This window comes from Numida meleagris, chromosome 5, assembly GCF_002078875.1.
Source record: "Numida meleagris isolate 19003 breed g44 Domestic line chromosome 5, NumMel1.0, whole genome shotgun sequence".
Taxonomy (NCBI): Eukaryota; Metazoa; Chordata; class Aves; order Galliformes; family Numididae; genus Numida; species Numida meleagris.
In genome coordinates this window covers 146,612-164,149 of record NC_034413.1, presented here as the reverse complement: position 1 = coordinate 164,149, position 17,538 = coordinate 146,612, and the positions used below count along the sequence as shown (strand labels likewise).

Genomic DNA, 17,538 nt, shown 5'->3' with positions numbered 1-17,538 from the left:
TGATCTTTTTACTTGGAAAGAGCAGAAAAAAATGTATTTGTATTACATCAATAGCTATGTGCTTCAAATAACAGTTTTTAGTGGGGATGGTAGATTTTTTTTCTTATGCCAGGTTCATGTTGGACAGATAACTAAACAAGTGGGGAAATGTGGAATAGAAAAAGGATATGAACATTAGTTTTCACAGCCAGCTTGTATGTATATGTAGTGGCTACACGTCTGTCTGTACGGACTTAATTTAAGGATCACAGTCTGGAAGCATGCATGAGGAATCATTTTTTCCTTAAGTGTACTGAGATTGCATTGTAAAGTAATGACTGAACCATCCCAACCTTTCTAGGGCTGAACTTATTACTAAATAGACAGGTACAGGAGATGCAAATTTCCGGATACTCTATCGTGTTTGTCCAAACTCTTAAATAGTGGGGTTTGAGGGGTGTTAAAATTATACAAATAACTGCAGTTAATTTGTATTGCAAAGTCTTTGCCAGCATTCCATCTCAGAGCTTAGTGTCAGATGCAGTAAAATAGGGGATGCTGCCCGTTATTTTGTACCCATATGTAGAAGTGTGTATGTAAAACAGCACAGCAACTAGAAGTGGGAGAACCCGGGTGGGCCATGGAGTGGTAGCTAATCAGCAGTGCAGGTGGTTCAGGTAGCTGCCCTTCACACAGATAATTAATGTGTACAAGTAGCTGCTAATTGCACGTTTCAGGAATGATTTATGAGGTGGCAGAGGGGAAAGAGGGACACAATCTAATTTCTTTGGGAACCTCTGCTATTCATACAATGGTATCAGCACAGCTGTGAGATGGAACGTGATTAATGAACAGTGGACAAACACGCCCCATCGTACAGGATACTGTTTTGATGATATGCTTGTCAAAATAGAAAGTGACACTTGGAACGACGGCCGGTAACGCTGCAGATGATGAGCTTTTTGTTTAACTCTTATTCACTCGGACATCAGACTTAACACCAGCCGTGGTTCTGAAATAAGGTCGCTTGTGTTCATCAGAACAGTTAATGGTTTAGCACAGACTATTATCATTGACTTGTTATGAGTGGGTTTGTGTTTATGAACAAAAGACTACAGACATTTATTTTCTTCATTGTGGTCAAGGGAAAACAGATTTGGCAAGGACTAATATTTATACGGGATATTAACTCTAGGCGTATGAGTCTGTTAAATATCTGCTTCCAGTACTACATCTTGCCTGCTTCCTGGGAACACATTTTACCTGTTGTCACATTTCCTTTTTTCTGCTATCTGACATGCACCACCCAAAATTAGTGTACAAAAATGCTGCTTGTCTTTGCTTAGGAAGAGTGATTTGCACATCCTCGTGTTTATTGTACCTTCTTATCTGAGCTACAGATAATATAAAGTAATATGATACTTCTGCCGGCATTTTTGTGGGCTGATTAGCATATCAGTTTGCTGTACTCTTTTAATGCTTGCCTGGTTTATCTCTGAAAAGATTGCTAATAATTTTTTTTCTAATTTGCCATCTTGACATGCTAAGTGCACATATAAGTCACTGATGTAAAGAGCCAGTGTTGTGTGTTTCACTGAGATGAAAAAGAACGTTTTGTACACTTTTCTCAATTAACTTTCTATATATCAGAATAGTATTCGGTATTTTGCACTAAGTTTTGAAAACTGTTATCTGAGGAGCATAGCTCAAGCTGTGTAATCAGTCTCTGTTTGTTTTGTTACATACAATGTAGTGTTTTCAGATTGCTTCAGTTCAACACTGAAGAGTGAATGCATTTGTTTCTATCTTTTGTAGCTTTTAGAATTTGACAGAGAGCTGTCAGTCTTTAAGGACAGATTGTATGAACTGGACATCTCATTTCCTCCCAGGTAAGTTTCATATATTTTAACTATTTTAACATTTATTTAACTAGTGAGCTGGGTAAAGCATAACTGTTAGCAGTGTAGTAGTTAAATATGAGTGTTACTGTACTTACTGTAGAAGTGATAATGATCTTCATTCCCTTTGTAAATGCACACAGTCTTCCTGCATCCCCTCGATTACTACATAAACAGTGCTCAATAGCTCATAGTTTGGATTGAGCTGATACTGTATTTTATAGCTGCTTTTAACATAGACCTTACTTGATTCTGTGCTAAGCGGAGCTACTAAAGCCAGATGGTCTGTTGAGATACTTGATTGCAGCCACAGCAGTCTTTGCCTCCAGCTGTTGACAACTGGATAGCAAGTGACCCTCCCTGGAAGTAAGCTTGAATAATTGGAGATGTATAGCTTAATGCCATTGCTCACGATGGGCTCCAGGAGTAGTAGCAGGAAAGAGACCGGGAACTTAGTTTCTGGTTTTTCAGTTTCAGTGAACGTGTTATGTAACTATGAAGGCTATTAGGAGAATTTTGCTTTTTTTTTAATATACATGCATGCATTTTAATCTGATGTGCACCCTTAGATGAATTTTAGCCATGAATACACAAGTACTGCTATCAAACAAAACCAAGACTTTTGCAAATGGCAGTTCTCTTCAGGGAAGAAGTCTGAAAAAAAGATACATTTTTAAATATGTATAGCCCCTTTCTAAGTATGAAGAAGTCAAATCTTGCAGTTATTTTTACAGGAAATAAATGCTGTATTAGTAAAGAATAAAGTCATTTACGAGAAATCACTGTAGATGTAGATATATAAACTACTTTTATATACTTTACATATATATATGTGCGTATCTGTATACGAAATACAACATTCTTAAAAATTTGTTTGCTTCTTCAGAAGCAGACTGAAAGGTGTAATGTTTTAGCATACACAACGAATAAAATTTGAAAAGCTTGCCTTTTTGTTATCATAATCTCATTATTTTTCACCAGCCAGCTGTGATACTGAATTATATTGATCCCATGGGACAATGGAAGTATGCATAGAGAGGTTACCACTGCTCTAAATTGTTCTTATTGATTCTGATAACAGAAGACCAGCAGTGTGTGTATCGTGGACTATATTTCATTAGTTGTGTATTTGTTGGGGGTAAAAGGAAGCGAGGGGAAAAAAGATAAACATTTTTTTACCAGAAATACTTTGACTGGACTTCACTAACATAGTCTTTTTCTAAAATGAAGATTAAGTGCTTTCATTTTCATTGGCTACTTTAGAACAGTTTCACTAGTGATGTGTGATGAAAGAAATGTACGTTCACTTCTATGAACTGAGATCATACATCTCAGAGTCCAGCTCGTAGGAAGTCCCAAATTAAGTTTTGGGCCTCCAAGCGCAAATAACATGGCACTTGTATGCAAACAGCCTGGTCAAGACTGAGAACGTTCTTACTTTTAAAGTTCTGGGTTAGCTGTGCCTGCTTTGCTGCTTCCTGACCTGTTGGGGATGGGAGTGGTGGTGTTCAGGCTTATTTTATTTTTTTCGCGAATTTATGGTTTTGCCAATGTTTGCTTTAGATTTTCTACCTCAGAATGAGAATAAAACAAACAAAGACAGTATAGTAATTTGCAAGCAAAATGCAAGTCCAGGCAAATCTTTCAGCTAAAATGAGGGCAAGGCCTGGCAAAAATACATTATTGCGTGAATGGTTTGCAGGTTCTTCAGACCTTTCAGCCAGTGCAGTTTGCTGTCATTCTGCTCTAGAGCAGAAATCAGGAATTTGGTGTAAGTCTTTGTACCTAAGTTGTACTTCTGAACTTCCTGTGAAATGATGTGAACATTTGGCCAAACTCTGAACCTTCAAAATATTTCTTTTCACAAATACATTCAAATCTCATTAGAGATGTATGTTATTATTCTAGCAGCTAGATTTTTTGCAAACTACAGCCAGTCTGTGAACAATCCGGGATTTTCCTTGCAGTTGTCAAGGGCCCTTCCCTCTGAGGCTGTGGACAAATAAGATGAGCCTTCCTGCCCGTCACATCCAGTTGGAGCCAGGGCAGGGGAGCTCTCCATGAACAGTGCAGGGCAAAGAGTTATAGCCAGTGCTCCTGCTCAGCGGTCGCCATGTCGTGTCGCAGCAGTAGGGGCACAGGCCCAGGTGGCTCTGTGTAGGCCACAGCTCCTTCACTCCGGCATTTTCACATCCAAGTCTGTGAGCTCTGAGAATGGGCTAGGAGCCCGAGGAGGCGTGCAGCAAACCCTTCCTCAGCTTCCAAAGGCCCATGGTGAACCAGCCCTGCAGCTGCTGTTCTCAGCTGTGCCAACAGCATCAGTGAGGGGATAAATATGTATCTTTGCCTGATACTCTGTCTGCTTCATGTAATAATAAGTAAGGAGTTTCATGCTGAAAGCTGGTACTTCTCTTTTTGACATGGATGAGGTGCTAACACTGGGCTAATATAAGAGTAAATTACTTTGAATTTAAGTAGAGAAGTGATTGAAATCTAATGTGAGAATATTGCTAAAAATATAAGATGTAAAACCAACAGGCTAACCTCACGCCTATACACAGAACAGATCAGCTTTAGGGTGCTTTTTCTCACCCATCCCTCCTAGTGTTCCGGACCATAAGACAAAGGCATCCTGCTTTCCATTTTGTAATCCTTGCACGGCCACCAGGGGCAATGAGAAGTTTCACCTAAGCAAAGTACTGCAGAGTTGGATTCACTGTTGCTATAGAGTTTCTGCAATCAGTGTCCTATTTTTGTTCATGAAATAAAGCACATTGATTTTCCCGGTAGAAATACCATGATTTATTTTTTTTCTGTTGAAATAATTACCCCTATCTGCTATTAACCATAAATTCTAATCTTTTAAATGGGCAAAAAGCTGTGTGTTTTTCTTTATAACCTAGAAAGGAATAATACAGCCTGTATTTCTTTGTTTGATTTGCCATCTGTTTCCCCTGCATTTTTTGTCACTTTTTCTTCTGAGAAAAAGAAATATCTGTAGCTTCTTATTACTTGGCCATTTTATTTACTGTTTGTAAATATAAGCTTAATATATAGGGTATTTGTCATACATCCAGTCATACTGCATTTTAACCAAAGGAGGATGTGAAAAGTACTGTATACTTAAAGTACTTTAAACTTCATGGAATTCTTAGCTACAAAGTGTATGATACATCATCTGGTTCTGCAAATGCAACAACAAAAGGATTTTTCACTGGAAGGAGAGAGAGAGAGAGATCTAAAGTCACTTTTTGTGTTAGGACTATGGGCTTAATAAGTGAGTATTTGAATTTAGAAGGAAGCTGTAAACAATTGTAATGATAGCCTTAAGGCAGTATTCCAGAATTTGTTTTAGTTAGCAAGTCCATGTTAGCTTTCGTAATAGCAAATGCTTAAATAGAGAAGCTTGGGATTTATGAAGTTGAGCAAAAACTTATGAAATGAACTTATGAGATGAAAAATTCCATTCTACCATTCTCCTTCTACTTTGTATTTCTCTTTTAAGTCAGTGGTGGTTTGCTTACACTGTGTTTCTTAGTTCAGACAGTTAATATTCGTACTTTACTATGTTTTGGTGAATCCAAGTTAGAATAGTTATTACAGCTATTGTAGTTAACGACTAAGCTATACTGTTTTTTTTTGATACAATATATATAAACACAATATTCAGTGTTGGGGGTGGGGTTCTATTCTTTACACATTTCTCTCAAAAAGCATGTTTGAGATTCAGTGTACACTTCAGATAAATGGAAAATGTCACATTGCTTTGAGTTGCAGCAGACTAAGTTATAAATTCATATTTTATAAGCATAACCTGCTTTATTTTCTGGATTTTATCATGAGATTGTATTGATGCACTGCTGTTGCTGGCCTGCTGTGGAGAGCTTTAGTCCTCTTGAGTCAGTGGTACTTTCATGGTCAACTTCATCAGGGCCAAAACTTCAGCCTGAGCAGTTTTTGTGGTTTTGTGTTCACTTCATTCCTAGAGCAGCATTACACACAATCCAGATACCTCATGTATAAGCACAGCTAGGTACAAACATGCTGTGTTATTGCTGACCCCTCTTTTACCCTGTTTCCTTACCATGCTGCCTTCAGCATTACATGTCTTGGTTCTGATCTCCAGGCTGATGCTAGCTGGGGAGGTGGTGTATCCACTGATGGACAGCCAGTCCCCTTTCTTCATAAGAGGGCTTTGTTTTGACTGAAAATCACTGGCTTTACAGCATAAAAATTAGCAAAATTCTGATTAAAATAATAAGAAAACTCCATTTCATGGTGCCAGGCATTATGGTGAATGCACAGGAGGGAATGTGTTTCTTCCAGAGGAAAGCCTTGAGTTCAGTTAGCTCTGAGCAGTGCTTGCGGTGAGAAACAGGCAATGAACCCGATCCTGAGTTCTCATGCACTAGTCCTCATTCCTGCTTCTTTCAGCAGCACCATCAGGCGCTGAGCTGTATAGGCTTCTTTTACAGTTAATTTCTCTGCCCCTACTCCTGAATTTCGGCTGAAGCCATGGCAGTTGTGTAGGGATATACTTAAATACTGAAAAGAATGTCTTTTAAATGAAATCGCAGCGTTTTGCTCTTTAGATGAACCTTCGTATAAGCAAGCCATTGTCCAGAATGTTCGTATTCATTCTGAAAATGAATGAATACCTGCTCATCAAGCACTGTCAGTCGTGCCTTGCATCATGGTGCTGTGCTGTTTACTGGTTCCCATCTGGAAGAGTCAGGCTCTGAGCCTCAGCACCACGAGGAGATGTCGAGGTGCTAAAGGGGCGGCATCCTCGTACCCCATGCTTCACTGTGAGGAGCGCAAGGCAGGTGGCAAATTGACAGCAGTTGTGCTTCAGAAGCCATCCATCACTGCAGGTGTGACAGGCCAGGGCACTGCTCACCCCTGCGAGGAATTTGGCTTTGCCCTGTGAGTGGCGGCCCTGGAGCTGCACTGCTCTGGGCCTGTGCCTGCATTCCCACTGGATGTGAGGTGCAGGGCGCAGGACGGGCGCTCCTGGGGACATGAGTGAGGTGCAGCAAGGCTGGTTTGGGCAGCGGGGACTGTTATAGAGCCTTAATATGTTGGCAAATGTTTTCAGAATTCCTAAATGCTAGGGAAACTGCCCTTCCATGAGACTTCACAGGAATGTGGAGTACAAGTTACCACTCTCACTCTATGGGGTTTAGGGGAGACATGCATCATTTACAGTATGAAAAACTGCAATTTGACTATTTAAAAAAAAAAACTTCTTGGGGGACCTAGAATCATTTGGTTGTCAATTCTTCTCTTTTCCAGGTCTTCATCACGCTAAGATAGCATTTCAATATAAGCAGTAATAAAAATGTTAACTTCTTCAGTAATTTTCTAACAAAGTGATAGTGAAGTGAAGATGTGTTGTGATATTCCTGTGGTGTTTTGTTCTCCTCTGCTGTGTTGATAGTTTAGATAGGCTTTTTTTGTTGAGTTTATTATGCTCTGCAAAAGTCATTTGCAGTGTGCCTTTCCAAAGCTCCTTTCCATCTCTTCTCAGTTGACTGTAAACTGCATTCAATACTCAGCAAGAGCACTGAACTCCTACCACTTGTAAGACAGAAAAAGCATCTCAGGAATCATTATTTACAGATCTTGGCCAAAGAAGGAGGTCTTTATGCATTTCCATCTACTGTTCAATCGTGCTTTTTAATAACAGCTTTTATAAACTTAATTTTATATTATTTCTTTCCTATTTTCAGTCACAGAGCTAATGGTTCCTGAAAATAAAATTTCAATGTCATAATAATTATCAAATAAAAACTTGCTTTTTAATTCTATAGAGAATAGGGATCCTGTGCTCTGAGTCTAGACTGTTCTTAAATAATTTCAATCTTTTTGAACTACTGACTTCTTGCTTGTCTCTAAGAGCTAGTATAGACAACTCTTTCAAGAAGCTAAAACACCAGAGAACTCTTGCCCCACATTGCTCTGTTTGCTAAGTCTGGACAGCCATGGAAAAAGAGCACTGCTTCACAGCTGCCCTTCACTATTTGGTGCTTAAAAGATGACTGAACCTGAGCTGATCCCCTCCATGACAAGCTCATGCAAATCTTCCATGCTGTTTGGTGCCTTGAATGAGGACCTATCTTAGTTTAACCGTCTGTGAGAAGGTGTGTTAGATTGACTGTTGTGGAAGGCTGCATTAAAACACAGTGCAGCAAGTTAATATAAATCTAGAGTTCAGGCAATAATCGCTGAAAGCCAGGACAGTCAGTTTTATATTTTGAAAAGCTATTTTTCAGGGGAGCATAAGCGTACAAATGCAGGCAGTGCTGTTGCCCCATGGCCAGCCACCCCCCTGGAGGTGGTAGGATGGAGATAAGCTCTGCTCTCAGAGCATTTCGGAGCATGCAATCACTGGACAGATTTGAGAAACAATGCAAGGACTGTAGATGAGAGCATTCATGCAGCTGATGACACGTGGATGAGGATTTTCAGAATTGCCTTTTTTTATATATAATCCACTGTTTGACTCTCTTTCTACCCCCTTAAAAAAGTAGTTCACTTTAAAGTTTTCAAACTGCTAAGGAGCATGGAAGTGGAATTTGTTGAATTTTACAAATACATCAATATTTTAACTATACAGTAACTTTGATAGGTATGGATTGCAGCACATATAATGTATAATTCTAGTAATACTTCTGTGAGAATTTAGAATTAGAGTATATAATAGTTCTAAACAGAAGTTGTAGTTGCCATATCAGCAGTATTAAGGCAATGCAATACATTCCTGATAGTTAATATTCAGGTGGGTTTTCACAGGGTCTTGGTGGACCGTGTTAGTGAGCGTTAACTCCAGGAGCCTTTTCCCCATCCACTTTGTATATGGGAAGGTTTCCAATGCGACCTCTGCAGTCTCCTACCAGTCACAACTAAAAACAGCATTTCTGCAGGCATATTTGGGGAACTGAAAAAGAACATTTTTCTTTCTCCCCAGTCCAGAAGTATAGTTTAGTTTCCGACTATATGCCTGCTTGATGGTATGTTAGTTCTTCCACCCACCCTGTGGTGGTCAGGCATTGTCTCCTCAGAAATACCCAGAACTAAGCCCTGAGCGCAGCCCTTGCAGCATCTCCTCCACTTCCAAGGCTTTCAGTTACCTCTGATCTGTTCAGCTTGGCACTTGATAGCTAGACATTTTTTCTAAATTCCTCTTAAATTCTGAGTTCTTTTTAATTCTCCATGTATGAGCCTACCATCCCGTGTAAGCCATACATGACAAAGACGCATGCTAGTGATGCAGTGAATGAAATTCTGAGGAAGAAGTCTTGACCTGCAGGTTCAGCCTCTGTGTGCTGAGGCCACTGTGCCCCAGGTCAGCAGCCCCTGCCCAGGGGATCCCAGCACGTTCCTGCACATCACAGTCAGTATCACCAGGCACTGCCAAGGGAGCGATGTCCACGAGTGTAGCACTCCCAGCCAGTGGGGAAAGCAGCCAGTCAGTTCTTCATCTCCCAGCCAAGAGATTAGCCTGTTCAAAGCTCATCCCTTTCGTCATTTCTCTGCCCTTGGAGTGAGAATAAGAACAGTAACAAGCCACTCTGCCTTCAGCCACGGCAAATCCTTACTCCATCCTCTTGAAATATGCCAAGAGCAAAAGCAAACTGTAAAAGGAATCACTGCTTAATAAAAAATCACAGGCTGCATTGCAAGTGTGCTATCTTTACACAGAACAAGGAGAGTCCTGCTAACAGATAATTTTTCAGACATTATCCATCCATACCTATAATTTGAGACCTTTTCTTTATATGGTGAATATTCATGTTTTCATCTCATTACCCTGTGTAATCTAATGTCGCCCATAGCAACCTTAGCCATTGGAGATGAAATACAATGCAGAATTTTAAACTCAGTGAGTGCTGTCAGTCACAGGTGGAACAGCCAGGCTGTGAGCAAACAGCAAGCCCAGCATGAGGCTGGAAAAAGGTTTGTAGTAGTCAGCAATCATTGCAGAAAGCAGTAGGTGTGAAAAAAGAAGAAACAACGTCGTGGTCAGTCAGTATACAGGTGGGCAATTGTTAACTTTATCACTGCTCTCCATTAATTATTATAATTATTCTTGTAGCTGTTGTATAGCAAAGATAGGAGCTGACTTTAGCAAGGGTTCACACCCACCTACAAGGTTTGCTTTCCGATAAGCCTGCATGCACAATAATCTTATGTATTAATCATTCTCTTAAAGTGGCCTATTCTTGTTTGTTGTTGCATTAGGCTGTCATGTAATTTACTGGCTGGACATATGTTTGTGTTTTAGATATCCTCTTCATGATGCTTTTCTATAGCAGACCCTCTGCAGTGGCAATATCTTGGCTTTGTCACCTCTTGCCAGGAGATAGGCTGAATCTCATTTGCTCTTGCTATTGTGTTTCTCTTTTGGAATTCTCTTTGACTCTTGTACTTTATTCTTCCAGATTCCTATTTAGTCAATAATCTATTTGTTTTCTATCCTTGCGTTTTGTCCTATGACCTTTTTTTTTTTTATTCTAGCAGGTTGCACAATGATACATAGGTTTTTCCTGGTCTAGTCTGACAGGAGAGTGAGCTGGTCTGTTCTGCGGGTAGCAAAGCTATTCTTAAAGGCACGCACTTGTTCCTGTCCTTCAGAAGAGAGTCCGAAGAACAGTTCTGCCTTTTGTACTGAACCCACTTGGTGCCATTGTACATATTCCAGATGTTGCCCTTTTGTGGGAAATGAGAAGGCAAGGTCATGGTTCAGATTTTGATGGACTCCTCTACTTGCCACTGTCCTCCCCAGTTGCCTTGTATGTATTCAAAGCATATAAGACAGCTATGGGTACAGAACTCAGGTAGCAAACAGGATGCCATTGCATAGAACATGACCTGTGTAATGCTTCTGGGTCCTGTTTCCTTAGAGGAGGGAAGGGAGGAGGGAGAATTAGGCACCCGAATAGATGAACATCTGTTAAACTGATTTTTATCCTTGCTGTATCAGTTACTTTCATAGTGCATAATTTTTCTGCCAATTAAGAAGTATTTCTGCATTTTTTGCCAAATAGAAATGCTTCATATTCGTTCATGAGAAGTAAAATACCTGCCAGGTATCAGTCAGTTATCTTATGTCATCAGTGGATTCCTTAGGCCCTAAGGAGCAAATTGCCACAGGATCTTGTGTAGCTGTCGAGGTTCTTCCGGCATATGAGAGCAGAGCACAGAAACTGCTTCCAGCTGGAGGCTGAAAGGACAGCTGCCATTTACTCTAGATCAGTGATCATTTAACCACTGTAACGCTTTTCAAACAGCTCTTATCCCCATTTCTCTCTTCAGATTAAACCAGTTCAGCTCTCACTGTCATCCTCACTTAATTTCCAAACTAAAATAGAATTATTTTTTTTAATTTGTGAGGAACTGGATCGAGTTGCCAAGTATGCAGTTCTCTTTGTTTTAAGGAATTGTGGCAAAAGAAAATAGAGAGGAAAATAAGTATAGTCAAAAAGTTTCAAGCATTGAATATTACTGTATTCCATGTATGAGGATTACAAACGGTGCTTCGGTGGGAACATAGAGTAAGTTCTGAAAAGGTTATGCTCTTTGCTGTTAGCCAGGTCATTAATTGTAGTCTTTTTACCACTAATGCATCATGCTGAGGTCTGAAAGTGCTGTTGAAAAGCCTGGTCTTTTGGAACCCGAGCTCCTTCCTACCTGTTGTCCAGCTTTGCGTTAATTTTTGTCTGCTGTATTAGAATTTGTGTAAGTATTGCACAGAAGTAATTTAGCCTAAGTCAGGCAAGCTCCTGGAGAAAAGATTTAGCTCAGTCACAGTCACATACAGTGACATCAGACTGTTCTGCTGGAACGAGCCCATGTTGGGTCATTTCCAACAGGCCAACATCATTCATCATTATTTGTATCCACTTGTAATAGTAGAGATATCACAGACATTTCGCGGAGTACAGCTTTGTTGTTATTAAAGCAATAGAGCACGTCACTCATTGTCCACTCACTGAGGTATCAATATTGCTGAATGATCCATTTGTGTTGGCTGGGCTGCTCCGTGACGCTCTTTGTTGAGCAGCAGCAGTATCGGTTGCTGTTAGCCGTGCGTTGGTCTGTCAGCCTTCAGCAGGCTAAACACCCTGCAGAGGGGCATGCACTGAGACAACAGGTGGAATGGTGCAAGAAGTAACGCATGTTTGTGTAATCACTGTGGTTTTGCAGTGGAATGTTTGTAATCAGCAAGGAGGGATTTTCTCTGTGGGAGCAGAAAGAGACATGCCCAGTTGTTTCTCACTGGAAAAAAGAAAAAGGAAGAAACTCTGGGTTTCTTTTTCGCTTTTGCTGGAAGAAGTCCAGAGTTAGACTAATGAAACAGAAATATTAATTGAATCGTATTATTTACATGTATTACAACAGCATGATTTTCCAAAGCAGCTCATTATCTGGAAAAAGCAATATGCTCAGCATAAATCCATAAAACAAGATTCAGAGAAAAGCATTGTGTTGTTAACCTTCCTGCTTTGTGTTGAGCCTGGAGTTATGGCTTGAGTCCTGTTTACCCATCTTACCCTTTGCTACTGGATTGCCCTGGTGACCTCCCTTTTTATTGTCACCTTTGACTCTGATTGTTGGTTTCATCACCATGGTGTTAGTGTAGCATTTGCAAGTAGCAGCTGTTTAACACATTGTACTTAAACTACTGTGTTTGCAGGACTCTGTTTACCCTCCTGATTTGGCTTAAGTGAGATGCATATCATGGCCAGTTAGCTCGGCAGAGCATCATGAAGGCTTATTAGTATTTTGGTACACGTGAACAGTTAATTTAATTCAAACACTGATGTGTTTCATGGCTAAGCTTTAACTGTCTGCTCCTACGATGAGCATATGAAGATAAATTACATGGGGTCATTTGTTGGGGAAAGGCCTAGGGAACCCAAATCTCTCAGATTCAGGAAAATATAAAAGTGGCAGTTTGATTTGGGGGGAAGAAACCAATAATCTGGCAGCAGACAAAAGTTAGCAATGGCATATGCTGATTCTTAGATGTCATACTTTGGTCAGATGACATTTTATTGAGGTCTTGCTCACGTACCAACACAAATTAATGCTGAAATGGGACCTTGTCAATTAAAAGTATAATTTTTATTTATTTTTATGTTTGGCCTTACAACTTTGAAAGTGCTCAAAGCTTCAACTGGCAGTCTTGCACAGTCCTTGTTCCTTGTAAAATCATCTCAGACAACCTGAAAGCAGAGCAGACCTAAAGGTAAATAAAGTAGTGAACCATTTTCTGATGAAAAGTGTTCGGTATTTTTCGTCTTTGAAGTTCTCTCTTAATATCACATGTAAATAGAAAGACTGAAAGTTGAGAGAAGGTTGAGTAAAGGCAAGGACTCATCTCTGAATTCAGAAATAAAATGGACCAAATTAAAACTGTATCTCAGCTCTTCTCATAAAGAGCTCCATTCCCATTAGTACTTCATAATTCCATCCCATCTCAAACATCTTGTATTAGAAACAATTCAGGGGATGGTTGGTCTTTGAAGAGGAGCTATTCTCCAATCCCTGAAACACGATAAAATTTGGCTAAATATCTGCACATAGATCTTGACATTGCGTGCATGTTTTTTCAGGATGACCTTTATTATACTGAAAGAAAATACAACACAGTTTGCTTTTTTCCCCATTGCTTCCTAGTGGATTTTGTCACACTTTCTACAGCACTACCAAAAATGTCTATACCACAGAAGACAGGATGCCTAAAGTGGCACCAAAATGCTCTGTTGGAGTCAGGGCATACTCACGGTGTTTGCTATGAGCAAAACTGAACTGGGAAGCAGAACTGTTTGTGATGGACAGCTTTGAAAGGTAATAATGCTCCAAAGTGAGTTAATTGTTTCCTGTTCGAAAGTACTCTTCACCCATCTTGGTAACACATTTTATCCTTTCTTGCACAAGAGAAGAGTTCATTAGGAGCATTTTTCCCGACTGGAAATGCCAGTTAAGGAGACATTTATATACATGGTATTGTTGGCTTGTGTTTCGAGGTAAGGCACTGTTGACAGGATGGTTTATGATGTCAGAAGACTTTTCACCCTGCAGTAAGTATTTTTGTCAAGGTGTCCAATCATCTTTGACAATACCTGTCAACAGCAGTAGTGAAGTAATATTACTGACACTTTTCGTGTTTTATTTTCACAAACAGGTGCCAAGTAGCTCTCATCCTTATTAACTGTAATGTCAGTAGCTCATTTGACACCCTGTTCCTAATTAACAAAGTTAGTTTGCAAATCCTTGAAGTGTACCGTTAGGTTTTGACAACACTCTGCATTATATTAAAGGTGCTGCTTTAATTAGTGCGTAGAAGTTTGTGAAATAAGGTGGAAAAGTGGCCAGGAGGAGTATCTTGAGAAAAAATAAATCCAGAGCAATCAGAGACAGATTATCTAAGCTACTTGCATGGATGGTCCAGCTCCAGAACTACCTGTCTGTGTGTCATCCAGAAGCATAAACAGTCAAAGGATACTTTGCATAACTCTCTGCTGGCTGGCATATATAGACAACAGCAAGCTAATTTTGTTACTAGCTATTCAACTAATGTCAGTGGTTAAGGTCCTAAATTTCAACTTCGCCACTGTTTTAAACAGGGCAGAAAAGTTATTTCATATGGGATTCCTCATTTGTCCATTTGTATATAGAATATACTGCATGCAAAACCACTAAGTACATATCGAATGCTCAGATTAGGAAGTGTGTCCAGTCTTATAGATAGCACACACAAGTGTTAGCATTGTATCTAGTTATCATTTGTACTTCAGTGATACCCAGAGGCCTTTTTCTGTTATGCCATCATTTTTACATAATCACTATTATCAAAATCAATGTTATTTTGTACTTAGCACAAGACAGATGAGACAAGGCAGAAGGCTAGAGAAAGGGGGGGAAAAAAAAAAAAAAAAGAAATTCTTTCATACAGCCATGGGGCCAAGAGAGCTGGTTCTTCCTTTTCTCCACCACACAACTTTGACCGTCAAGACTGATAACACCCAATCCTGGCAAGTTGCTCTTAATTTTTGGCTATTTGGTGTAGAGTCCTTAAAAATATTTTTATCAAATCTATTTTATTCTTTATACACTTCATAGATCAGAAAATCTGCTGAATTATTAAATGAGTTTTTAACCAAGAACTGTGAGCTCTTTACCAGCCTGGAATGGTTGTGTTAAAAGGAGCTGGAGATACCGAGAAAGCAAAGCTATAAGAATGTACTTGGTAGGAGACAATTCTACACTGAATATCTTTTGGAAGTTTTGTATTAAAAAATAAGCTCTATTTTTTTCTTACACGCACGTGAATTTAAATGTAACTATTTATGCTCTATTTTAAAGAAGCAGGCAAGAAAACAGTGCTGAAAAAAGGACGAGTGGAGATGAATTGTGAAGGCACCCTAAAGAAAATGAAAAGTTAATAGCCAAACAGAACCGTATTAGCACAGTCAGCCCAATGAAGTCATTAGAAACATTTTCCAGTTTTTTGAGTGCCATTTTGAATCTGTATTTACTGGGCAATTGCTGTATTAGATGAAGCAATGTGAGTGCTGTGACTTCATATCCTGCTTTTTCTGATCCACATGCACCATTGTTAGTTATCCAGTTGTTCAGTGTGCGGCCCTCGTGGTTGTGGGCCCAAGCCTGTCAACCTCAGAAGACTTGTCTTTGCAGGAAGTGCCAGGAGCACACCCAAGGGCTACATTCTTGTGACAGATGTTGTGTACAAGACTGAAAATTAGTGCCATTGTGTGTGGCAGCTTTGAGGTTTTGGGTAGGTGGTTTTTTTGGTATCTTTGTATTTTGCAATATCGTTCTATTAGGGCAGCACAGAATCATTAGCTGAGTTTCCTGAGACGCTCGTGCATCTGTCTGTCTCCTCCTTTGATTGCTTTTATTGACTGGTTTTAAATCACATCAGCTGGTGAGAAAGCTAAAATCATGTAAGATGGCACAGTATCCATAGAATGCCCTTATAAATGCTCCAACCAAGTGAAAAGCTTCAGAGTTCACAAGAAAAAGACTGAAGTCAGGAAGCAGTCACAGTGTTCTGATGTCTCTGTTCATTTAACTATGGAATGGGATGATGGAGGCATGTACTGGAATGTATATTACTTGCAAAGTTTTATTGTGGAATACTGTACATTCAGCAATATGTTTCATGAATATTTATTCAATGACAGTCTTATTCCAGAAACCTCTAATGGAGTGTTTACTTGCAAAAAAAGCTCTCTGAGATAAGTGCATATAATCATCTAAGCTGTCCTGTCCAGAAAACCTGCCAAGCTGCAAAAAGATTCACTCCTGGCAATTTCAGGAATCACATTTCGGTCACTTTTTGAGCCAGTCTACAGAAAGAACCTGCTTATTCCAAAGCGTACGTGACCCATCTGGAGCATGAAAATGGAAAGCAAAGAATTTTCCTTACTTCTTAGGGGTGTATTTAGATAACTTTTTTATATCTATGTCAGCATTTCACAGGAGTGAGACTGACACAAAACAAAGATAAGGTGATGTGGAGAGAGAAGCCTTCATCACTGGAGTGTGTCAAGACAGAATGCTGTCACACTTCTAGCCTGAGGGATAGATGCTGGCTTATGAAAAGATCTTGCCTCATTCTAGCATATTAAATTATTACCTACAGATGATTTTGTTTGGATAGCTTTTGCAGCATTTATCTTCATTTCTGCCCCAGCCATTGGAATGCTGATGGGTCAAATATATTTGTAAGTGACCACACTTTCTTGACCGGGTGATCAGCACTAAAGACCTTGGAAAAATAGGCAGAAGTTTTCACCCTTTGAAAATGTGAAGATCAATAAAGCAAATTGATAAACACCATTTTACAGAATTTAGCCTCTTGAATGAAATGCTCTAACATAGCAGTAACAGATCGTTCCAAGTACAGAGCATCATATTTTAAAAGCCATATACTTAATGCTGTGAAAGGAAGGATTGTCTGAAATGAGATTGATTCTTAAACCTTCTATCATAAAAAGTCGCTTCAGTTGTATGGGATTCTTGAGTAACTAAAAAAGGGTTAGCAGAAAAAGTCAACCCTTAAATTACAGACAAAGAGCTTCTACTACCAATAGTATTACATCATCAAAATATCTCACAGACACTCAGAACTAAGCTGTACTTCTGTGTGTCAGTGAAGCAGCAAATTGAATTCTCATAATATGTTTTGAAAATGAGTCTTGTTAGGCTTGATGAGGTGGAAAAGGTACTGAGATCACTGGTTTGTTCCAATACATTCAGTACGCTTTTCTTGGATGTTTGCCATGGCTAATCTTTTTAATGGCAGTGTAGCTTGTAAACTTATTTGGTAGAAAGCAAAATGTCTCAGTTTCAGAGCATCACACCAAGCAGGGTGGTAAATAAGTTTCTCCTCAAGCATGCAAGCCCTTTGGTTACATCCCAGAAATGTTATTTCAACGCATGTATCTTCAAAACCTCAGTATTTCCATTATGAATTCAACCACGAGCAGGATAAAATACAAATATCTTTATTTTAAATACATTCATACATGTATTTGTAGATAATATGCACCAGCTTAATGTTTCTGTTTAAATACATTTGTTTGGACTTCAGCTGATTCGGGTCCAATACGCAAGAAATGGAGCC

The 17,538-nt window shown here is 39.5% G+C and overlaps 1 protein-coding gene across 3 annotated transcripts in view; it reads left to right on the top strand.

The window, feature by feature from the left end:
* Nucleotides 1-17,538, top strand: part of INPP5A (inositol polyphosphate-5-phosphatase A) — a 158,951-nt gene that overhangs the window by 132,746 nt on the left and 8,667 nt on the right. For all 3 annotated transcript variants that reach the window (XM_021398212.1, XM_021398213.1, XM_021398214.1), the window contains exon 11: nt 1,795-1,868. In XM_021398212.1, the coding sequence (XP_021253887.1) occupies nt 1,795-1,868 (74 nt within the window). The remainder of the gene's footprint in view (nt 1-1,794; nt 1,869-17,538) is intronic.